This window comes from Scomber japonicus, chromosome 16 (genome assembly GCF_027409825.1).
Source record: "Scomber japonicus isolate fScoJap1 chromosome 16, fScoJap1.pri, whole genome shotgun sequence".
Taxonomy (NCBI): Eukaryota; Metazoa; Chordata; class Actinopteri; order Scombriformes; family Scombridae; genus Scomber; species Scomber japonicus.
The window spans coordinates 7178430-7203420 of record NC_070593.1 but is presented as its reverse complement, the minus strand read 5'-3'; the positions used below and the strand labels follow the sequence as shown (position 1 = coordinate 7203420).

The 24991-nt window shown below is 38.9% G+C and overlaps 2 protein-coding genes across 7 annotated transcripts in view; both read right to left on the bottom strand.

Moving 5' to 3' along the window:
- Window positions 1-8914, bottom strand: part of numb (NUMB endocytic adaptor protein) — a 46289-nt gene extending 37375 nt beyond the window's left edge. For all 6 annotated transcript variants that reach the window (XM_053335076.1, XM_053335077.1, XM_053335079.1 and 3 more), the window contains exon 1: window positions 8779-8914. The gene's annotated coding sequence lies outside the window, so the exon portion shown is untranslated. The remainder of the gene's footprint in view (window positions 1-8778) is intronic.
- Window positions 8915-14678: 5764 nt separating this feature from the next.
- Window positions 14679-24991, bottom strand: part of galnt16 (UDP-N-acetyl-alpha-D-galactosamine:polypeptide N-acetylgalactosaminyltransferase 16) — a 42066-nt gene continuing 31753 nt past the window's right edge. The window contains exons 8-15 of the mRNA XM_053335268.1: window positions 24505-24589; window positions 22674-22777; window positions 21694-21820; window positions 20614-20706; window positions 20004-20087; window positions 19136-19262; window positions 18251-18367; window positions 14679-15595 (exon numbers count right to left, since the gene is read on the bottom strand). Coding sequence (XP_053191243.1) covers window positions 15452-15595; window positions 18251-18367; window positions 19136-19262; window positions 20004-20087; window positions 20614-20706; window positions 21694-21820; window positions 22674-22777; window positions 24505-24589 — 881 coding nt within the window. The 3' untranslated portion in view covers window positions 14679-15451. The remainder of the gene's footprint in view (window positions 15596-18250; window positions 18368-19135; window positions 19263-20003; window positions 20088-20613; window positions 20707-21693; window positions 21821-22673; window positions 22778-24504; window positions 24590-24991) is intronic.

The following is a 24991-nucleotide window of genomic DNA, read 5'->3' as shown; positions in this document are numbered from 1 at the left end:
TTATCTTCTGATTTTGAGTTTTACCCACATTTCCACATTCATAAACTTCATTTAACAAGGCAGAATGTTTTTTTTTTTTTTCAAGAGGGCAAGGAAAGGACAGCCATGTCCTGTCATGTCTTATAAAAAAAAACTGGAATAATAAAGCCAGCAGACGTCAAGTCTTTCCCTCTTTGTCCAAAGACAGGGTCTGGGCAGGCAGGCAGGAAGAAAGACGAGGCATGTAGGCAAGCACTGCAGAGCATCAGAGGATGGAAAATTACCAGGGCTCCACAATCAGCTGGGCACCTTTGATCAGCCAGAGCCCAGGCACCAATTACTGTGGGATAATCGGCAGCCCTCAGAGGCCTGACGAGCTGCAGGCACTGTGGGCACAACGGGTCAGTGACCAGCAGGCAAAGGCCTGGTCAACACAGCTCACAGAGCCAAAAGCCGGCGGTGCCCCTCGCTGAAATGCTGCATGAAGGCGGCCAAATGGACAAGCAGCACAGCAAAGCCATTGTTCCCCTCCTGTCGACTCAGCACAGTGGCACTCTCACAAGCCAGACATCTCTCTCCGCAGACCGCTTGGTGATGGAGGAATGGTGCAATGGTGTGGGGTGAGCGAACCTGCTACTGCATATGTTTACCTGTAAGCGACATATGTAGAACACCAGCGTACAAATGCCGTCTTGCCCTTTACACCTATATCTGTAATTCTGTGGTAAACAGAAAGGCTGCAGTGCTCGAGGCAGTACTTGCTGCACAGTGATGCAACACACAGGAAACGCGTTCCTCGCCGCCCCTTTCTACTGATAACCCCTGTTGCAGACAGGAGAAAAAAAGGCTGAACTACCTGCTTCTGACTTGACTCACATTAACAGAGGAATGTGGGCTGACAAAGCAAAGTAAATCTAACTGTTTGACCATTACAACGCAAGTGTGACTTTTTTCCCCCCTCTCACCAACAGACTTCTATCTAACACAATTGCAAGCTATAGCAGCAATGATTTATAAACAAAAACCAAGCCTCTCTCTACTTGAAGCAGAACATGATATTCAGCTCATTAATAATTGACATCTTTCTTGTGCAGGGGAACGTTCATCATCGCTTAGACCGGGCTACAAAGTTGGCTGCTATGCTCTGCTCCACCCTCCATTGTCAACAGCACAGTGACCTGAAACAGCTCATAAACCGCTCCAACAATAACTCTTTAGTTGCTGCTCACAAATAAGCAAATAACTTGATTACGCCGTTCAACTTCGACTGTCTCATCGCTGAATATTTTTTGCCTACTCATACATACTCATACAGTTATCTAACAGTAACACAGAAGCCAGCGGACTTTGGATCAGACAAACTACGGTTACACAACAGCCAGTGCCGGTCCAAGTAGACCCATATGGGCCAGAAGGAGCTTCCCTATAAACCACGAGTCAGCAGAAGAGTCTAATCTTGCAGCGTTGAGGCCTGGAGAGACAAGAATATGTTACACTGGGGAAGATTAATTTAAAAGATTAATTATAGATTGTGGATGTTATTGATTTTTCTCAGTATATTCCAGTGGTCTTTATACCAAAGCTGTACATCTTTTGATAGTTTAGCTGAGTATAAAGACATATTTCTATTTGTATTAAACAGAATAAGCCATATTTCTCTAATGAACCAGTTTAAAAGGTTGTCTTCTTATCATCCGTCACAGGGAAAATTCTGCCTGTGCACCAGAAGTACTGTGACTTAAAGGATGAGTTCATGGTTTTTGTGGCAAATATCTTTTTGATGTGACAAACTCAGACTGCTGAAGCCTCATATAAGCTTCACATCAACTTTTAAATGACTGAGTGGACACACTGTGGATTTTGACCCACCCAACAGTCCTCCTTCTGTGCAAAACTCTATTTTAACGGTCATCTGAAGCTAATATGAAGCTTCAGTCATCAAAATACGTCAAATAAAAGTCCATATCTTTCAAGGTTGCAGTCTTGTTAGTGCCAAAGTCCCTCTTTTTGTGACTCTACTTCCACTTTTACATGTTTTTAATAGTCAGTATGAACAGGAGGAGTTATTACAGGGAGGAAAACTGCTCTCACTGTTCATATGGACACCTGATTTTAAAAACTGTGAACTTGTCCTTTAATACCTTCACAGAAATAACTAAACAATTAAGCCACTCTGAATGTTTATATTTCACATTATTCAGTGTGGTAAGGCAGCAGCTGAAGGGATATGACTTGTGGACGTGTGGGTTGATTTCCAAACAGACCAAAGGAGAGGCAACATTAGTAAAATATTTATTAGTGATTGTGATGTGCATGTCAATAACAGCACACACACAGAGCGTGTTCTAAGTGTATGCTGCCTGAGTATGAGCTCGACACGTTTCCTTTCAATCTGCATGATTTCGGTCTTTTGTTGATAGATCTTTTTTTGTTGTCTTTTTGACACGAGGAAACAACTCTTTTGTTGGGTCGTGTTGTTCTTATCGCTGCATCACCCAGCAAATGCTGTGATGGTGGTTGCCAGGGAACCGGTGTCACGGCAACACGTTCAGAGTGACGACAGTAGGCGGGGCCAAGAAAGACCGTGATGATACTCCAAATGAGACAGGACTACACTGGGAGCAGCATGTAGACTGAACAGTTGAAGACACAGTGTAGGTCAATGGTTTCCCTGTATAACCCCCCCCCCCCCCCCGTTTCTGCAACTTGGACTATTCCACACCACCCCTGAGAAGTGGTAGTATTGGACTGAACCTGTTGCACCTGTCCTGAATGAGCAGAACGGTCCCGTCGAATCCACAAGAAAACTGACTACAGACTGGGTGCTAGTCCTTTTGTTAGTAGAGATGTTTTTTTTGTTTTTTTTAAGTAATGTTACTAAATGATAATAATATTTTTTTAAAAGCCTTGTATATGTTTGTAATAGTTAACTAATGAACTCTAATCACTTCATCATTATCACTAAGACAAGTGTTTTAAAAAATGAATGAAAACTGTTTTTTCCTGTTCCTGTTTTTTTCATTAATAATGTGTGCATGAAACTGCAAGTTGGCATTAACTGTTGTCATAGATGTGGTTAAATTATTACATGGTTATTTCCCAACGTGTAGCTGTTGTTAAAAACCATTAATTCAGCTAACAGTTAGCAATACTGTAGGCTAGCACTGTAGACCATGAGTGCAGTTCTATGTGTGGTAGTGGTTAAGTTGTTAATATTTACTCTACTACTTATTTCCGTAGCTATTATTTGGTCAATGTCCCATTTGTACAGCACCAACTCTGGATGACAGACTGCAGAATAAACCAGCTAATGCTCCATTTATTGCCTCCTCTACTCATTCAGTAGCATCCTGACATAGAGATACAAGAACCTTACTGCTCTAATGTTCCTTTATTTTATCAAATTAATGTATTCATTGATGATGTTGTGTCTTGCAAGCTATCATTGCACATGTACATAGGGCAGCTGATACTGGAATAAAGTTATAGTCAGTCACATGAGCCTCCGATCAGAGGACAGGAATACTTTGCTGCGGTATACCAGAGATAGTTCCTACACACAGACTCCCACACAATCACTGTCACACATGCTATGGAAAGGGAGTCATTAGACACAAACACACATCACTAAGTGTTCACACAGGGAGTTCTTACACTAACCGCACAATGAGATGCTCACCAGTACATACCCAGGAACTGAGAAGTGAGATGTTAGTTTTATAAAGTCGATAATATGATCAGATATTTTTGTCATCCACAGTAGACACATTTTTATACGTACTACAAATGCAGCTGCGAGTTAAGCCTTGTTCACACTTCTATCTCTGGGTAATTAACATTGTTATAACTGATAATTAACATTTGATTGTAGAAAGCCTCTATAAAAGATCATAAATATGTAAATTGGTGCTCCTGATAATCCAGACTGACAAGGAGCCAGAAAACAAGGAGGAGGCCAAACTGCAAAAAAAAAGAAAGAAGAAAGAAACCATTGCCAGTAGCTGTCAACACAATGTAATGACTGTGAGAAAAAGAGAGCAGAGACCTGACTTCCTCTTCTAATACATATTTCAGGGTTACTCTAACATATCTGCTACTTTTTCATTTTTAAGTCATTCTTATTGTTTTGTTTTATAAATAGACGTTTCCTCCCGAGGTGGCAAAACAAACCTTAGCCAAGAAGGATTACACTTAACACTTCTAGCACACTCTGTCTGGCAGTGGTGGCCGGTCCAAAGTTCCCACCCTGTGAGATACACCACCAGGCGCTCCGTCCTGGGTCACTCGTAATTAAAGCAGAGATCAGAGGGCTGAATAAAGCATGAGCTGTTCCTGCTCAGGAGGCTCAGGTATCACTCTATATAGGGGCCTGGAGAGACAAAAGGAGCCCCATACCATACACCTAGGGAGGAGTGATATAGACGCAAACCTGAAAGGCAACTCCCTGCATATAGTGATGCACCCCGCCTCCCCCCCACCCAAAACCCTCTGAGCCCTAATCTACAGTTTAAACAGTGAGGAAGAGCTCAAAGCCCCTCAGACCTAATTAAGAGCTCAAGATATTGTCCCTAATGGAGACACTTGGAGAATTGCGTTCAAAGCACAAAAAAAAGAAGAAAAAAACACCCACCCTTACTCTGTTGTTTTTCTTTCTTTTTTTTTTAAATGAGTGCTGACACAGCCGAATAAGGCCATTAAGAAAGTGCCTACAGATACAAATACTGCATGGTTTGTAAAAAAACAGTGAGATTAAGTGGACGGTAGTAATGTAACCACTCTTAACTGATTTTAAAAAACATGAATGTAAAACATAAAAAGTCAGCAAGTTTATTTTATCAGGTTACATACTGTTCATATTCTGACTCATAATTAAGTCTGTACACCTATTCACATTCATTGTATTATTCTTGTTGTTTGATGAATCCTTAAAGAAGGACAGAGAATATATTCTGTTTACAGACATTCACAAATCACTCATTTATCTTATTTTATCAAATTATAGAATATGAAGAAAACATGTTTGAATGGCATTTTTTAAAATTTTGCATATTTGTATGAATGAAACTGTTGTTGTTTTTTGTATACTGTGAGTCATATTAGGAAAAGTCCAGTTTAAAGAAATGTGTAGGGTGTTTTTACAACTCTTAAATATAAAAATGAGTCAAATATGACCCTGAACAGTATGTAAGAGTTAAAGAAAGGTAGATTTTTTTCTCTCTGGATAAACACAAATTGTTGCCAATATGCACCTGGAAGATGTTTTTATGTTTTTAATTGTGTAATTGCCCAATTAAAAAAAAAAAGATGTAATGTTGGTCTGACTTCTCAGACAGTTGTCAGAACAACACAACAAATACAAACTTGTCATCTGGTATGTGTGTGAGTCATGTAAACAGTCAAAGATGCTGCTTGGTTTTTATAATCTGAATATTCAAATGTTCCTATCATCAGTTTGTGACACAGCCCTTCCAAAGTGATACTACTGTATGAAAATGTGACAACCCGAGAACAATCTCCCCTCTGTGGTGGAGGATAACTCCGCTTATCAACACACATATCAAAGACACAGGGCTCACACCAACTCTGCAGATCCACACAACCTATTTTAGGCTACTTATGTCGAAACGGGGTCAGCTGCACATTTGAGATCCTGATTCTAAAACCTCCCCTCTGGTTGAATCTTCTCAGAGTGTCTCTGTTGGATCCGGTCCCAATCAGCTCAGAACATGGTGCCTCGTGTAGAGCTAACAAGTGCAGACAGCACGCCTTCCTCATGATGCAGAGGGACCGATGCCACACAGACCTGGATGTTAATGATGCTTCACAAGAACTTTTTCTCCTCTGAAGGGATCGTTAAGAAGTTTTCCAGCTTTCACCCGGCTGCCATCCAATTTATAGGTCATTTTCTTGGAGCTTAAACATGGAAGAAAAGTCTACTTTTTTTTTGTATCCGATTCATCTCAGTTCACACTGCCCAATTATAAGTGCACATGGGCTTGAAAGTAAAAATCTTCCGACAGAGCAGGCCGCTCTTTGTTTTGGTAACCTGTCATCCCACAAGGTTACTTTTTGGCAGAACAGAGAGAGTCAAAACAAATCGGACTAAAGTTCCTGTAACTTTAGATTCGTCTGCATTCTTGGTCATAAATTACAGACAATAATACTATTTATAACACTAAAAAATAGCAGAATATGATCTTACTGAACAATAGCACAATTCAAAGGGAACAGAAACAAATGAGTTTACATGCCCTTATCCTCACCTGCCCACAGATGTCAAAATGAAGAAGTTCATTTATAATATGCTTGGCGTGCCTCCATTTTTAGTGTACCATGATGTTGACAACAAGCACACGTTATGGACGACGCCATCAGCAAAGCGCGTTTACTCGCCCGCATGAAGACTACAGACAAAAGTCAGGATTAACATAACAAATAAACAGGACAGGTGAGCAAACGTAGAGGTGGTCACAGACACACTGCTGCAATCCAGACTGTTTGAAAAGGAAGTAGTGAGACAGAGTTACACCGCCCTTTCCTGTCACCTCACATTTATTCAGTTAGCACAGGGCTGAAAGTTAAGCTGACATCACGCGTTCACCCTCCTTTCACCCGAAAGTGCCAAGAAGCTCGATTATCTCGTCGCTATCAGGGGACAAAAATGAGGCCCTTTGATTGCTTTGTCATCGCACAGCAAGTTTATCTACCCGTGTTGCATCACTACTCAGCATTCACATGTACAGCCCGCTGCCAACAATGGGCCTCTCCTCTGAGAACAGACTGAACTGCTGAGAGGAGCGCTGGTTTCACCCACAGAATGAATCACAAAGCATTCGGACAGAGACTCAGGTCTTGTCTCACTTGCTCCTCATCTCTCAAAACAGCTGACAGGACTTGCACAGTGGGGTTTTTTTTGGTGGCAGATGGCCCATCTTGCCTCTCTCATTTTTTTTTGTGGTATGATGACCAAAGCCAAGGAGGCACTTTAGAAGATTTCAAGAGGGAAAAAAACAGCAACACCTGCCTAACAGTTACATATAATTTCCAAATTGTTAAATCATCAGCAAATGTACTGTATTACATCAGAGCCAAATTAATTGTCAGATAATCAATTAGTTGATGAGCAAAAAAAAAAGATTAATTTCAGTGATTTTTCAACCAAAATGTCCTGCATTTGTCAGGATCATGTTCTTTAATTTAATTCATGTTTGCCATATCTGGTAGTTAATTGATTCTCAAGCAGTGGGACAATCTAACACGCATTTTTCACTATTTTCTGACATCTTATAGGCACAAGAATGAATTGGTTAATCTAGAAAACGACTGGTAGAATAGTCAATACTGAAAATATGTATGTGTTACACTCTTATGTGACATACAAGTAGCATAATCTTTTAACAGATTAAAACAATTAGATGTCACCTTGGAGTTTCTCCATAATAGCATGTACCAATATGTATAAAAGCCTAGTGTTTAAAATTAGAATAATCAAAATAGATATCTCATCTTTTATTAAATCATGTCTCTCAGCCCTCATTTACACACCAGTAATGATTTAACAATTATGGCTAATGAGAGCATTCAAATGTCAGCTCATGTCCAAATAAACAGGATGTTGTTGATTATTGGTTTTTCATTTTTTAACAAATGGGTGTGCTGCTGTGGCAATCACACAATCTACCACCGGAGTTACTTTGTAAAGTCTTCATGTGGAAGGTAATCTGACCACTGATGTTTATCTGATCAGTGAAATCAGGCGAGAATGGAAACCTCTTGCTCTCTCTGTGGTTGTTGTTTTTTCCCCCCCAACAGGAGCAAACACTCTTACACAGTACAAATCCAAAAAGGTCTAGCAATGATATCATTACCTTATAAAGTAGAATCTAGGGCACATTATCACACTTCACAAAAATCCTGAGTGTTAAAACCATGAGTCACAGTTTACATCTTCAGGCCAATCAACCTGTCTGATAGCTGGGTGCTGAATGTCTGAGCTGTCCTTTAAAACCATATGTTTCAATCGCAGCAGCACCTATTTCCTTTCCTTTTCATTTTACACATTTACCATGTCATTTAACTTAAATAGAAATAAATAAAAACACCCCCTTCTCGTCTTATTAATACAAACCTATATTAGTGACGATGCTATTATACAAGTTAACCAAGTGACAAGCTGAAAATGATGTGTCAGTCATTAACTTGACACAAAATTACCTGTAATAAACTGTAAAAATACCAGTGCCAAGTTTTACAGTCAATATTGATTAATTACAACATATTATTGTTAATAAATGTGCATTAAAACACTGAAAAACAGACATATTATGTCAAAATACATGAACTTTCAGGTTAATATCTGTAAATTATTGTGTTATATGTTAAGTTATGTGCTGGCTAACATCTATTACATCATTATAGTCTGATTTAGTTTCATTATTTCTGCTGAGTAACATTCATCTCATGAAAGTTAACCAGGTAAGTCTCATTAACTAACCATAGAACCATAGCAAGCTAACTAACGAGACAAACCCTTCCTCCCCTTTTTATAAGAGATGGCAGACAGACTCAAAGCTTACATTTGGCTCTTTCTCTTATCTGTTCAGGTTAGCAAGAGGGCTAAATGCCATGTAATTGAGTCGTGAGGCTAACATAGCTGCGTGTGCTGCTGCATCCGAGAGAGAGAGAAAAAAACACACACACACACACAAGCTAGTGCTGCTTTAGCTCGGCAAGCTAACAAGCTTTAACCGGGCAGGCTGCTGATTAAAAACAACACCGTCACACCTTTTTTTAACGTACCTGTGATCACCGCTGCGACCCAGAAGATGCCCCCCAGTTAATGATGCCGTCACCTATTTCTCACGACCAAAAAAATATTTCAAATTCCACAGAAAGTGTCGGGAGAGTAACAGTGGCAGTCCAATCGCTTCAGCCACCGCCGCTGAATGGCTGCTACTCAGAGACTCAACCAAACTTCCTCCTTAGCAACGGACCGCCTCCGCGCGACCTCATTGGTTCGGGGGCGTGCATATTCGGAGGGGTGATCGATAGCTGATCAGTGCAGCAGCAGCTCCGGATCAAAATTGACTTACAGCCAGTGGCGATTTTAGACCCTTTTTAGGAATGCTCAAGCACCCCTAAATTTGATCTCAACACCCCTAAAAATTTGTAAATAATTATTGGATTTTATACAACTTTCTTCTTTTTTTGGGGGGGGGGGCTGTCTGTTAGAGATGGGACAAACACTTATGCTACAGGTTCAAATGGTTATATTTTAACAGCTTTAATGTACTTTGGATCTGTCATTAATATGTTAATATGTAACACTTGCAGGGCATTGTATGTCAAATTCTCATTAAGAGCTGAGCTGATGTTAAATAGTGTTATTTTGAAATACAAAACCGGAAATAATGTTTTCCCCTTCAATACAAATCTTATTTGAAGTATTGTTTAAAATATAACTTTCCAAATCCTTCCAAAATGTAACACAAAACATTCTAATAAGAGTAGTAACACAGCTACCTCCACTGCATCACACTTATCACTGCAAGGGGGAGTGATCAGCTGCTGGATGACACATCAAACACAGCCTCTGCCAGGATTTTACAAATGCTGGTTATTATGAGTCATACTCCCACCCCGTCAGAAATATTTAACCAGATGCATTTTTTAAAGGAGTAGTTTAACAGTTTTCACTTTTATTGCAACAATTTTAAAGTCCCCCAATCATTTTAAAGATGTATATAAAACATACTTTGAATAAGACATGGTGTCTTATCCCTTTCAGTCATTAACATCATACATGAATTACTTTATGCTGTTTTTTAAAATCTATATACTCATTGTATACTCTATGTACTTTTCTGTTTGTTGTGTTGTGATGACTGAATAAACACACTACTACTACTACTACTACTACAACTACATTAAATTACACTCTTTCTCACATTAATAATTCCAAACTCTATTCATTGCAGAATTTGACTCCAGTTTAGTGGCTCACAGTGAATACAGTATAACCACTTAAAAATGTAAGTATATACAAGGAATCAACTGCAAACAGGATATGAAAAGTGCAAATAAGTAGGTAAAAAAAAGTTTCCACATCACACTTGAATAAATGTAATATTTGGACCAGGATTGACTTCCAAATTATTTGTGATGTCTCAAATCATGTTGGTGGACTCGCCCATTAAAATCAGATTTTCAGTGAGCACAGAGAAACTTTCAGCAGATTTAAATGAAAACAGCCTTTTAGTGTCAAACTCACATAGATCATTCTGCAGAGTGAAGCTCAAACATTCAGCTGTATAGGAACAGGAAGAAAAGCACATTTTTGAGTGAAGGGAGACTTTAATGAGAAAACAATTGATTTAATGCATCCATTTAGCATTTACCTGTGTCTGCCCTCGATGGTAGATGAGCACAAAAATTGGAAACAGCAGGGGGAAAGTCAGACCAATAAAATCTGCCAACTAGTTCACTAATTAACATATTATATTGTTTGGTCAATCGATACACATTGCAAATCACTGGGTTATAGTTTTGTCAATATATTATCAGTAGAATATTGGGTTATCTTTATTTTGACCCAGTGTTACACACAACAAGATTTAGCTAAAAAAAAATCACAATCACAAATGTATTGTTTCTCTTACAAAACTATGTGCATCTGCGATTCAAAAGATATGTAATGTAGATTATAACAAGCTTTAGTTTGGGTAAATTAAAAAATAACTCTAAAACTGGGTCAAATGAATCCCTGAGAGACTCTCTGGGTAACATTAACCCAGTATGGCGTTGGTGTGATATGGACACAATGGGTAAAATTTAACCCTGGGTTTTGGGAAGTGTAAACAAGGCTTAAGGAAGTTACTCCACCTGGCCAAGAAATAGTCCCATTCATAAAGCCACACGTTTTTTCACACTTTGATTTTTCATTTTTCTACAGCAAAACAAATGATTGACAAAGTTGTCTTTGGACAGAGCCAGGCATGAGCTATGTCCCACCTGTTTATAGTCTTTATGTTAAACTACACAAAAAGGGTTGCTAGCTTTAGTTTGTTATTCACCATACAGACATGAGAGTGGTATCGATCTATTCATCTAACCCAAGGAAAGAAACCATATATGCTTATTTCCCCAGAAGTTAAACTTATTTCTTTAAGTATTGAGATTTTTTGTCACTTTCCAATAACACATAATAATCTCAAAATGTGAGTTAATCATGAAATAAGGAAAACAACTTAAAATCAATGGGGTTGTTAGAGGTACTTGTTAGCCCAAGACATATGAACATTTACTAAGCCCATTTAAAACATTTCATCTTTAAAGTCACTGAAAAAAAGATATAAACAGTCTGGAATCAAAGTTTCCAGACAGATTACAGTCATTCACTATACACAAAATTACCTGTAATAAACTATAAAAATAACAGTGCAAGTTTTACAGTCAATATTAATTCAATTACAGTATATTATTGTTGATAAATGTGCATTAAACCACTGAAACAATCTGGTTTATCTACAGTAATCTATTTAATTTTTTTTCCCATGTGCAATAACTAACAATGGTTTTATAAAAATACAATTAGCACATAAAATCAGACAAATATTTGTACATTTACTGTATTAATCAGCCATTTTAGAGCACTAAAAAGAGGTTATTGGACAGTGGAATAGCAAGCATAGTACATCAGAAATAGCTACATTTCATTTTCTTGTTACGCTTCAGATTCACCCTGAAACCAATTCTCTGGGTCTCAAAGCCTATGTCGGGAACTACTGATCTTCATAAATCGTAGCCAGCCGTGTCTGGTCAGGTTGTCCCATTTTGTACCGTGGACCAAAGTCACCTTGATCCTTTAACTAAAAGATGAGACCACGGCTGGAATTTAATTATCTGTCCCGGCTCTATTCACTGTGGAAAGAGCAGAGATATAAAGTGTGTATTGTGAGTGTCCAGAGCATGTCCGTCACCTGACCAGTGCCTCATTACATGTTCTTTATCTACCTGATATGCAAATACAGGTCTGTCAGTGAAATGACTCCTGAAACCATACAGAGGCACATAAAGGATAATACTGTGGTCATAATATCTGCCAGGTTTTTTTCTTAGCCCCAAATGGCAGTCGTGCTTTAATGACTGTCAGTACAAGTGCAATTCCACTACATTACTTTCTACTCCACTTCTTTATTTGCCAGATTTAGTTACTTTGACACAATGGATAATATAACAAGCTTTTAAATACAACACATTGTTACAGATGAAACCAGTGGTTGACCACCTTTCTGGCTTTTGACATCTTACAAAAAGCAGTGTGTAGTCAGGGTCACATTTTATATATCTATGAGTTGTTAACAGCTCCACCAAATAGTGAGTTTGATCCAATATTTCAGCAAAAATGAAAGATTAGAGAAAAAGTCCAAAAACTTAAAACAGATTTGTGTATCAGAACTTTGTTTTTCTTCTTTCATCTCCCATTAATCATCTCACCACCACTCACATTTATCTGCTGACCCTTTGGAGGGGCCTGACCCCTAGGTTGGGAACCACTGGAGCAGCTACAACAGTAACATGCTGCTCTAACACTGATGTTTCACTATTAATAATCTAATGATGTCATATATAATAATATATCAGAGGGACCAAACCACTACTTTTACTGCAATACTTTAAGTCCCTTTTATTGCTCATGTTACTTATGTTCTTTTACTTAAGTAGAACCTTTACTTGTAATACTAGGATCTAAATACTTCCTTCACTACTGCACATATCATATCTCGATAGGCACTTGAAAGCAAACAGATGATAATGTAACTTCTACCGCGTTTGCCTTCACTTCATCCTCCCCTGATGATGAGACCTTGTCCCCTTTAAAAGGCCACAAGTTTATCAGCATTAGGTTGCATTCCTCGCATAGTTTTGTAGCCTACTAAGCTGCAGTGTGGCATGTTTTGTGACCTAGAAGGTTGCAGAACCAACAGAGTAAAAAAAAAACACTTTGGTTAACAAAGTTGTCGAGCCTGTTATACCAATGTATTACTTTGTAGCGTGCCCCATCTGTGAATCTCTCTCTCTCTCTCTTTCTCTCTCTCTCTCTCTCTATCTCTCTCTCTCTCTCTCTCTCTCTCTCTCTCTCTCTCTCACACACACACACACACACACACACACACACACACACACAAAACTCAATCTTCTTTATGAATCCTTTTTTCTTTTTCTTTTTCTTTTTTTTTTACAACAAGCCTTCATCCATCAAGCTGTCAAGGTCAAGACAGTCATTAAATGTTGCTGGTCAGACTTCCTCCTAATCCGTGAGGATATTTCGCCCCCTTGTGGTCATTTCATGTAACTTCAGTGATGTGACATTTTCCTGCAGCTCCTCTACATCCTAGTTCTCCTTCACAGGAATTTCCACTTATTGTGCTTAATGAAACTTCTCCAAAGGACTGTGTGACCAAATCATTGTTGACACCTTGTTTGTAATTAATTTAAAATTCACTTTTGTGACATGTAATGTGCAATAAATATTTCAATGTGGTTACACACTTAATTTTTTTCCTTTCCCTCATAGGAGCAAAACAATAACGATTCAAGGATTATGATTCACAAAACAAAATAATATTAAAGCCTGAAAAGTCAAAAGTGTTTTTGTAGTTGACCAGCTGTGTCAGATCCCCACTGTTGGTTTTATTGCTCCGGTTAGAGCGGGACAACCTTCACCTTTATCTTTGTCATATGTACACAGAGTTTGGTGACCTCACATTACTTTAACAGAGCAGAGGTTCGATTATTCCAAATGTTTAAAGATACCTGTGTGGTTATGCAGAGCTTTACAGTTACAGACAAAAGTATCTCTAGGTAAATCAGACCCAAAGACACAGTAGTATTCATTTAACTCCAGAAAACAGAATTGTTGGATGGGTAAAAAATAATGGAAGAACTTTAATAGCTTCATATCTTTATGAGTAGTGACACCTGATGTGAGTGATAGTGAGAAAAGGACACGTGTTACTCCTCTCTGCAGTGGCCATAGTATTAGTTTTCACTGTATTTTAAAAATCAGAATAACTGCTAAAGGATAGGTTCATATTTTTTCTCAGGTCAGGTGCCCAAATTAACATTTACACATGTTTTTCTTTCATCATTCCTCCTGTTTAATGTTTAAATTGGCCATTAAGATATCTCTATTTAATGCACCTAAAAAGTAAGTGATATGGGACAAAATCCACAGTCCTCCTGTTCAAAACTGTATTGAAGTTCATTTGAGGCTAAAATGAAACTTTAACCCCCTAAATTAGTCAAATCTAGTCTATATCTTTTAATGTTACAGTCTATTTAGTGCCAAACTTGACTTTTTTGTTACTGTCACTGACCGTCTAGAAACAAATAAATAATTTCTTACTAAAAAACTAACTGTGGAAGAAACTCAGACTGCTGTGCTTATTCTTAGATAAACTTCATTTTTGCACAAATCAAGGACTGTCCCCAATAGCACATTTGGGTGGGAGTGGGCGTTCCTCAAATGAGTCAGTACGAACAGGAGGAATGATTACAGCGAGCAAAATTTATTTCAGTGTTTGTTTAACTTAAACTTTTCCATTATTTAATATTTCATGCTCAGATGATAATTAATTTTGGCGACATTATTTTATATCAAAACCAAAGTGCAAAAACAATAACCACAACATTACAAGTAGAGAAGGAATTTCTTTGTTACCACGTTTTATTTTTCAAACAACATATAGATGTACTTTACACAAAAAACAAGCCATTATCCGCTTCAAATATTTACATAAAACTTTGTAGAGAGACAGAAAAAAAACATTCTTTGGGTCTGACCATGCAAAACAATAAATAATGTTCCTGACAGTGCTTTGCATGGTGCTTTCAAAACTCAGCAATAAAAAAAAGCTCAGATTTTACTTGGCTATACACAAAGCTCATCCAGTCCACGCAGCCATCAGACATGCCTCCACCTATGATTAGGCAACAAGACAAGCAGTGACTTTGACTCAGAGTAGATCAGGTGCACCTCAACACATTTGCTACAGTACAAAATGCACTCATTTGTTCTGAGGCAATCCTCGCTATTCCAATGTTAAGCAAATCGTTGAACAGGATAGATACAGAAAATAAAAAGTGAGATGTGCAACAGTTTTCAGTGAAAAGCTTAGATTACGTAGAAGAACTGCAGCATCCTTGAAGGATGAAGCACTGTACACAACAGACCTTTGAGGTTTTGCTCAACAAGGCCTAAAAATGTTTTTTTTTTAGTGACGCTCTTGTCACTAAAACACAATGAGCAGGAGCTTGAAGTTGACATCACAGCAGTACAGTTCTCAGCCTCACTCCTTCCATCCCTCTGCAAGGCGACAGACAGTGTGCAGATGTGATGCTCTGAGTCCTTCTGTAGGCCGGGTCCAGAATCTGCTCCTTCCTTCCCTCCCTCTCCCCCACCCGCCGTGGCTCAGGTGATCACCTGTGGCTCCCAGGTCTGGCTGGCCACCTGGGGGCGACACTGTGTGATGACAGGAGGGCCTGTGGGGGTCTGACTGTCCAGGCAGAGACCGCTGACCATGTGCTGCAGAGCTGTGCCTTTAGGTTTCCATTTCTGCAGAGAAAAAAAAGGGAAAAGATGGAAAAATGTGAATTAATCTCGCTCAGATAGTTTTATAGAAAGCATAGATGTCCTTGCACATTCTCTGGTTTGTATTATAAGTGCTCATAAATGATGTATATCAGCACAGGAGGTTTCTGTTAGTGGGAATAATGGTCTGAGTCAGACCTGGATTACTGTAATCACATCAATGATTGACTTGCTGCACTCACAGTGGAAACATCATAGTACAGCCAGCTGCACTGCACAGCACATACCATCACACAGGAGAAGAAACAATTTGTTTTAGCTGATAAAATGTCCTGTCCATTTGTTACTGAGTTCAGTAACAATGTGATGATGCAATGACGTAAATTAGACTGTAGGCCACAGCTCTGAGGAGGGAATTTCTCACGAAAAGACTACACATTTATATTACCGCCCAAGCTGGAAAAAACCTAGCATGGAAAAGCTGCTGAATTCAATTTTTATTGTTTTATTTTCCTCTAATATTCATAGTTACCATTAAATCATATAAATTACAATTCTAATGAGAGATATTCAAAAGTATAGATTCAGCTATTGCAAAGCTACCCACCACATTACGACTTTTTCAACCAAGATGTTTTCCACTGATTAACAAGTAGGCTTGATTTAGTTAAATCCTCATAAATCTAATGTTTCTCTCCACTGAGATTCCTCAAGGTCTGATCTCTTTGTGGAAAAGTGCCGGGGCAAGTTGGACAAGAAACTTGAGAGCAGGAGTAAAGCGAGCGAGAAGGTGTGTTCCCCATAAACAGGCTGTCTATAAATCACCAGGTATAAATGGTTCATTTATTAGCTTGCTGATTCAACAGCCACAGCAACAGCTCAACACGAAAGTGCCAAATGTAGATTTCAGGAGCCGTATGGAGGCTTATTAAAGTGTGGAGGTGACTGGGGGGTAAATCTTAAAATCCTGGTGGAGGCACAGAGTGTCAATGTGTATGATCCTTTTAACTTATGTAAAGTGTATTCGAGCACCCCGAAAAGCATCTTATAATTAAAATATATTATCATTTATCATTATTGTCATGTGTGTCACATACTGCAAACAAGTGCTGTTACTGTGTGAATGTTTGTACAACGAAGAGGAGGAGAAGAAGAGGCAATTTCAAACAGTACAAACAGTGATTAGTATAATAAGTATAAGAGCAACAAATGTGTGCATCATGAACCACAGCATGATGTCAAACTGGTTTTCGAAAGCAAATCTAGACACTGATGTATTTGTAATAAAGCTGCTGACAGCCAACAGTTTTGAGCCAGTTTTCTGACTCTTAAAATATAAGTTCATGCCAAAGAGTTTCCAAGTATTTCATTATGTTTATTGTTTTTGGACAAGCCTCCGAAACAGCATTTAAACCCACATTGGACCTGATCCCTCCAGTGAACCCCAAACTAATTAAATTTTTTTACAGTTGAATTAAGAGTTTATTTTCAAAAAAATGAATAATAAAACAATAAAAAAAAGTAAGAAAATAAAATGATGCAAAACCTTTTTTTTTTTTTTGTAGTTGTAGTGATGAGGGAAATGCCTCTATGATATCGATGATGGTAATATGAAAATATCCAATATTGACTAGCAGCCAAATATTAGCATTATGCCAACATTATTTCAACTCTAGTTTCAGCTTTTGTTGAAATGTGTCTATATAATTGCATTTTAAAGGTGCAGAGTTAAACATTTCAGTAAGTCTTTCATTTGGAGAGCAAAGTCAAGACAACAAATAACTTCTTCCTCTCTGGTGGATTGAACAGTCAGGACAAAGAGGCCAAACGTCTCCCACAGCAGAACTGGTTGCTTGTTGATGGGCAAGCTCCCAAAGAACTCTCAAAGGATTGCGATGGGCCTGCAGAGGGATGAGAGGATCGCCTGGCTAGTGTCCCATACGCTCATACACATGGTTTGAGTTAATAGTTTCTTCTTCAATGTCATAAATCAACCATGCAGCCAGCGCGGGTCCACATGGGATGTGAGTGTTTAACATTCACAAAGGGGAGAACGAGGAAGGAACAGGGTGGGGTCTGAAGTCAGAAGAGCGCTTGTTCCACTGCATCTATAAAATCAACTCTGTGCAATATGGTCACTCAGACTGGCAGGCACCGTCAAAAGGCGGGCTGCTTAACATCTGCCCTGGAAACACCTCTTATCTCTGAATCTTCCATGTTTTTCATGACTTCAACACTGTGAGTGGCACATCAAGGACAAATGAGCAGCTGATTCCAAAATGAGATTAGAGCTACTTGGAAAAACTGAGACCGTCTCTTAAAATGACTGACAGGACAGGATTAGAACAAATTCCTGCTTTTTTGTTAACTCTTTGTTAGGGTTTTTAGAGCTTTTTTCTCTGAAAGCAGCCTGCTTGCTGTGTCCAAATACAACACTGTGAGCGCACTGAGAATAAACCAGAACAGTAAAGTTGCATCCAGACTGCTAAACAATGAGCTGTAACTCTCTCTAAAGCCGTGGGAAGCTGCTGAGTCACTGATAATCCTCTGCAGGTTTACAGACTCTTTTCATACAGTAGTACTATGAAAAACATCTATTATAACCACTTTAAATGTATTGTGGAATTTAAAATGTGTTCATAAGATATTTTGAAAGGCTAATACTAGTCGTTTTAGTACCTGTCTGGGCTCTTTTGTATTGCAGGGCTCCATCTTGACCTTTGACCCAGCTGTGAAGCCCATAATAGCCAGGCAGAGATCCTGCTGTCGGATCAGCGGCTCTATCAGTTCCCATCTCTGCAAAATACAGAAATATTGATTATTGTTATGACAGCTGCCAATCAGTGAAAAGTTTGAAAGAAGTTTAAAAATCAAGGACAAACAAAACAATGTATTCATTATGATGTAGATACTGTGGGTGTCAGTATGAGCAGCAGTCTAACAGGTCTGATATAGACACAGGTTTCCTGCTATATGCTTGTAACTCAAACCGTTGCAGCTGTGCACAGGACATTTATTACACATTTCCACAACTATAAATCATAAAACCGTAAAACTCTTCTTCTGTGCGACTTATTTCAAGAAATGTAGCTTGAAATCAGCGAAATTGGTTGGGATTATTTTCTGGAAAGAAAGCGATAAAGCCAATTTGTTCTTGAGTTTATTAAAAAAAACACATTTCCTTGTTGGAGGCATATTGTTCTAATCTTTTGCCTTCATCTTAACCAAAGTTTTTGGGCTACGAATATAACACTTAATGATTTCTGTTATGAAAAGTGACTGACTAATGCAATGTTTTCAAAACTATAGCAACTACTCTTGATTTGCCACAGAGCTTCTGATGTGAGTCATACAGTGATTACATTTTGTGATTGCCATTTACACAGAATCAGAGTTTCACACTGACTCTGATTCTGTATATTCATATCTGCCCACTCACTCTTGATATGACTTGATTGTTTCTCATCAGGTAAAATGCTGCACATTCATTGTTTTTTTCTGGCAATAAATCTGACTTTGAGTGTACGACCCCCCATTGTCTCCCCCTAGTGGTAGAGTCCTGACCTGCGACTGCGGCCTGTTGCCTCCGATGCCCCGGCACTCTGCCAGGCCCAGGATGTCTGTCCCACGGGTCTCCAGACACAAACCACCCTGTTTCAGCACACTGGACACCGCTTCCTGCTCCGGGATCCTGAGGGAACCATTGACAGAGAGAAGTGAGGCCAATGAATGGTCTTGTTACAACAATAAAGAACAGATGGACTGAATTGACTGGGTGCCCTATTGAGTAATGTAATCGCACCACTAAGTAATCCGCCCTAATACAACATGTACTTATAAAAATATACAATTACAACCACAGTTATTTGGAGGCATACTACAGAGCCGATACAGCCGCAAGAGGCTAAGGCTTCGCTTGAGAAAAAAAATGGTGGGATGAACACCAAGGTTCCCATACACATCCCATATATTTAGATCATTAGTTCTGAATTTGGGGGTCATGACACCCCGAGGGGACACGCAAGATTATTCTGGATTTACATGCAACGGGAAAAAAAATACTTATTCCAGCTGCATTTATCATCACAGGAGTTTCCTTCTCTAAATTATTTTATTTTCGTTTGAAATGAAATGGAGGATAAAAATCACTTCAGCCTCTTGGCCTCCTTAGATAATTAATCAAAAGAAACATGGGTGAACAAACTATTATTTTCCATTTGTTAGTTTTTAATGTTGAAAGACAACTTTGGCTCCCCTTTACGGTTATATAACATATGTTAAAAAACAAATATTAAGAACTCCAGAAAGGCCATAAGTCTGTCAAGTCATGCAGCAACTCCTGAATAGCCTGCATATGTATTTAAACTTTATGCCTCTTTATAATAAGCTAGTGTGAGTTAAACTGGTTCAGTGCTTAGTTTGACTGTCATACCTCAGCTCAGGATAGACGTTTTCCATATACCAACGGAAAGGTTTGCAGTTCAACTTCCGCCGCAGTGTCAGACGGTCCGCAATGCTGCATAAAGAAAACATACAAGGATGCAGAGACAGAGAGGTAGAGAGGAGGGAAAAAAGAAAAGAGAGGATGGTGAGAGGATGTGGAAATACAGTTTAGTAGAGAAAGATCTGAATGTAAAATAACTAGAAATAAGTCCAACGTGACCCAGAGGACAACAGTCAGCAGCTTGTTGATGTTGATGAAGAGAACTAACCTACAGACTCAATTAACAGGGATCTTATTTATAGTGTTGAACTAGCAATAACTCCTTTCTCCTAATACCAGAGAGGGCTTTTTGTTCAGAGTGCTCCCTTGTGTTTTTCTGGTTTATTTAAAGGTGTTAGCATGGATACAAATGTTCTTAAAAAAATAGGGCACATGCTGTAAGAATAGAAAGCACTGAAATCAAGAAATCCTGCTTACTAGCTCTATTGTTATAATAAGATAAACTCTGTGAAGCTTTACCCTGTAGTCCAACCTGTTGTCTTGGCTGTTGTTTTTTGCTGTAAGTTGATAAAAGAGCACAACTGTGTAATGGACAAACCTGCCAAAAGCCTTTCCCTGGGCTGACGGTCTCGCAGAGTAGTAGTACTGTTTATACTCGTCCATCCACACCTCAGCAGCCCGTCTGGTGTTCCTGCGTGGACACAGACACAACACCTGCTCAGACATAGTAATGACAGTGCTGCTGGCATTCCTGCAGTTAACTTTAATGACACACGGGAGCCATCAGACACAAGCTCCACACTGGACAAACATTTCCATCTCCGCCAAGTAGTCTCATCCTGCATCCTGTAATTGCGACAAGTGAAGAAAAACAAGAAGATGAAATGTTTCGGCCTGTTTCATAACAATCTGACAAGACGTTGGCAGTGGCGGTAACTCAAGTTGATATATGTGCTCTGGTGGTAAATCTTGTTGTCTGTCTACAAAAGATGATGGACAACACTGAAACTAACTTCTTAACAGCATAAAAACCTTCAGTCCAAGGATTTCCAACCTTTTTTTCCCCAACACCACCACAGACCATCTTTATATTGGCAAAAATCTTTGCTGACTAGCCAAAAAATGAAAATCAACTTTATTTGTTCTGTATTTTATCAGGGGTTACTTACTTAATTAAAAAGAAATACAGACGGAGCTCAGCATCTATGTGACCTTGCACAGATTTTTTTGTAGTGCTGGATGCTGAAAAGTGGTGATGACGGACTGGTTACCTCACTAAAATCACGACATTGTTGTTGAAGGACCAATTAGGGAAAGTGCAGCAGAGAATACCACATGAATTACCGATCAAATAATTTAACTATCATTCTGTTTTTGTGCTGAAACATTTAATTCCCCTAAGGACTTGCTCTACTATTCTCCGTCCAGAGAAAGCTACATCTTTGTCAGCATCTCATCCCACCCTGGATACTAAGGGGAACAAATTTTAGGTCTGAGTATTGTCATTTTCACATTACATGTTGTCTGGGTAATTAACTTCACACTGGTTTCAAAAGCTGCAATTCACTGAGCCACAAAGCGGAACAGATCTCAGCAGTTGGTCGCTTGCTTTTTTCGCAGAGTAATGGCACTGCACCGCTGACAGGATGCCAGGTTTGTAACAGAACAACCCACTCACTTAATGTAGGTGAGAGCGTTGCCTTCTGGGAAGTCGTACGGGTGCCGTTTCCTAAACACATGACCCACACGGCTGCAGGGAAGAATCTCCAGGCTTCCTCCGCACATCCACACCCGGAAAGAAAGCTCTGCAGACAACAAATGAGACCATAAGTTGTGTATGTGTGTATGTGTGTGTGTGTCTACCTATTTATCAGTCTATGCATTTATCTTGATATCTTTCTGGTCGTGTCCACCTGACACATTTTTATGCACCAGATGGCTGTAAGTTGTAAATCAGCAGTATGAAATCTGTTGTAGCGGATAATTTAACACTCTGCTGCCTCACAAATTCCAAGGACACATTTGGCATTTCGAAGCGTGGGCCGTTGGACCTCTGCAGCATCCAAAAAGCATCTGCAAGCGGTTCAGAGCCAGACAAGCCGCAGCACAACAAAATACATGAAATTAGGCCATTAAAATTGACAGTTTTATTGCTTGGTAGTCAATGGGAAAAATAAGCTTCCTTTTCTTTAGTCCTAAGACGAATGAATAAAGTAATATTCATCATAGTGAACGAAGAAGTGTCTGTCTCATTAAACACACTGACAGGATGAAACCAGGTAGAGTCCATTTGAACTTATTGCTTATTTCTTTTAAAATCAGTGTCTGTCTATCAGTGGGATGATTATTATGTTTAGAGACGACTAAAAATGTGGATTTAATTCAATATTCCAAGTTAGTATGCTTTCTATTTTGTAGCATTAGTGTATAATCTGTCTCTCTACCCCTGTTGTAGTCACCTCCAGGGAGCTTCACATATCAAAATGTGTCTTTATATACTCTTAATACTCTAAACTGCCAGACAACTTAATCCTTGTCTGAACCTTAGAAGTAGGTAAAGCTTGGTTTTGTGTTTTATTTTATGAGAGGGATGTCTGTCTGAAGTGTGATTAATAAAAAGTGAATTTAGGAATCCTGAGAAATCATTAGTGAGCTCACCAAAGTTCTCCCCTCCCCAGATGTCCATGTGGGTGTCATATTGTCCTAGGTGGTTAAACCAGCTCTTGTCCATGACGAAGATCCCGCCAGCAATGACTGGAGTCCTGCAGAGCGGAGAGGGGAAAGGAGTCATTTACATTTCCTGCACTTTACTTTACTTATTATTATTTGGAAAGACTTAGAGGCTGATGGGAGAAACTAATCAATAATGAGTTCACATTAGATTTGGAAAGCTTTTATAAGGCTGATGAGCTTATCATTTACTTGAAGTTACATTTTTAGACTTGTAATGGTGTCTATGGGAAAACAAAAAGAAAGGTAATTAAGTTCGGATTCTTGGAAGCTTGTCATCATTATTTGCAGTAGTAAGATGTGAAAAGGGCAAAGCATGAGACATCGCTAATGTTCCCACATGACAAAAAATACAAGAAAGGCACAAAAAGTTTAATATTAATTAGAGGATTTTTTTGGTCATTTTTGGTCTGATTGTCATTGAAACCAGTGAAAAAACCAACTAACAAGTATTTTCTGTGAAGCCAATTATTCCTCTGAGCTGCAGATACATCCACATTTATAAGCCACGCTGTTGTACTGGGTGTCATGTTCCTTTCATTACATTTCATCATGGTAATTTAATAGTTAAATCCAGAGCTGAGATTTGAAGCCTACAGTAGTTAGAACTGCAGGCAAAATTATGGGAATAATGCCCCCCCCCCCTTAATCCACAGGACCTTTTTGAGCAGGCGACTATCAGACAGACAAATGCCATTTTATCAGACAGTGCTCATGTGTTGAACTCTGAATATGCTCTTCTGAATTCTGGGAAGAGATACAGACTTCCTCTGTGCAGGCACAATCGATACAAACATTCCTTTGTTCCTGTATCAACCGAGCTTCTTCACAGCCAGAAATGAATGAATGTGATGGTTTTATATATGAACATGAATGTATATTTATGGCTCCAGCTAGTGTATGGATGTATGGGAATGAATGGATCAATGAATATTTGTGATGGAGTGCTGGCATGTGTGATGAACCTATATTTATGACAGAATGAAAGTTTGGGTAGGTTGTTATGGTGATGTGGTGAGGGTGAGGTGAGGTGGTATGGATGTATATGTGTAGGATCGTCCGGTGTCAGTCTGTGTTTATTCCACCACTGTCTTTTTACCTGATGTTGTTTTTATTGTATGTCATTTATGTGCTGCAACCTTTTTCCCTATCTCCGAGACAAATTTCTCCCTGGTGGAGACCAATAAAGTAACCTAATCTAAACCTAAACAAGCATGGGCACTGTAGTTTACTTTGAGTTGAACCCACACACATTGTTTTGCTGTCGTAAATACTCACTGGAGCAACAAATGAGTATTCATTCGCGGCTGAAAATAGTCCCCTAACAAATACACAATTTACTTGGCTTTAAGTAACATTTCATAACAATTACAGTGGTCAGAAGTTTTAGAAAATCATTTTGCCTTTTCTCAAAATGACTCTATTTGTGACCAGTTTTTAAAGATGTACTGTATGTTTTTGCAGTATGAATGAATGGGTTTGTGGCTGTATGACACAGACAGGGCAGAGAAGTCAAAAAGTAGGAGATGAACATGATATTGTTGGTTTTGGCCTTTTCATATTTGTTGACAATTAGAAAATACAGAATTTCACCAGACTAATAAGAAATAATCAAATAACTAAGTTGAGCATAATTTGACCTTTTTGTAGTTCACAATCATTAGGAGGAATATCTAGATTTAATATACCGATATATGATATTCCGATATATTAATGTATAGCTATAATCGAGAAGATAAGTGGATACTGAGCGATGTACCTGATTGCCTGCGTTGGGTCGCTCCTCGCCATTTTCTGCTCGATGGGAATCTGTTCCCATTTGAAGTGGAGACTCCAATCAAATCCTGATGAGAGAGAGCAAGAGAGAGCACGCAAAAGACATAAATTCAGATCCAGCAGCTAAATTTACGACCATTTTGTCTAGACATCAGTTCCACAGTAGCCAAGAACACAGATAAGCGTATCCGGCTGATTTTGGCTGTACTAAATTGTCATGATTTTATCTTATAAATTGACCGACTATTCATACCAATCACAGCAACCAGTAAAAAACCTTCTTTAAAAGTTCACTGCTGCTGAATGAAAACTTTGTACGATCAAAAACTTCCGCTGACTTAAATCCGTTTTGGACTTTCTATCATGGGGTTTTGGATTGGTCTGGCAGAGAGAGTGATGCCATAATAAACTTTTGCCAAACAGGGGTTTTCCTCGAGGCAGCTATGTGTTATCAGCTGTGAATGATTTGT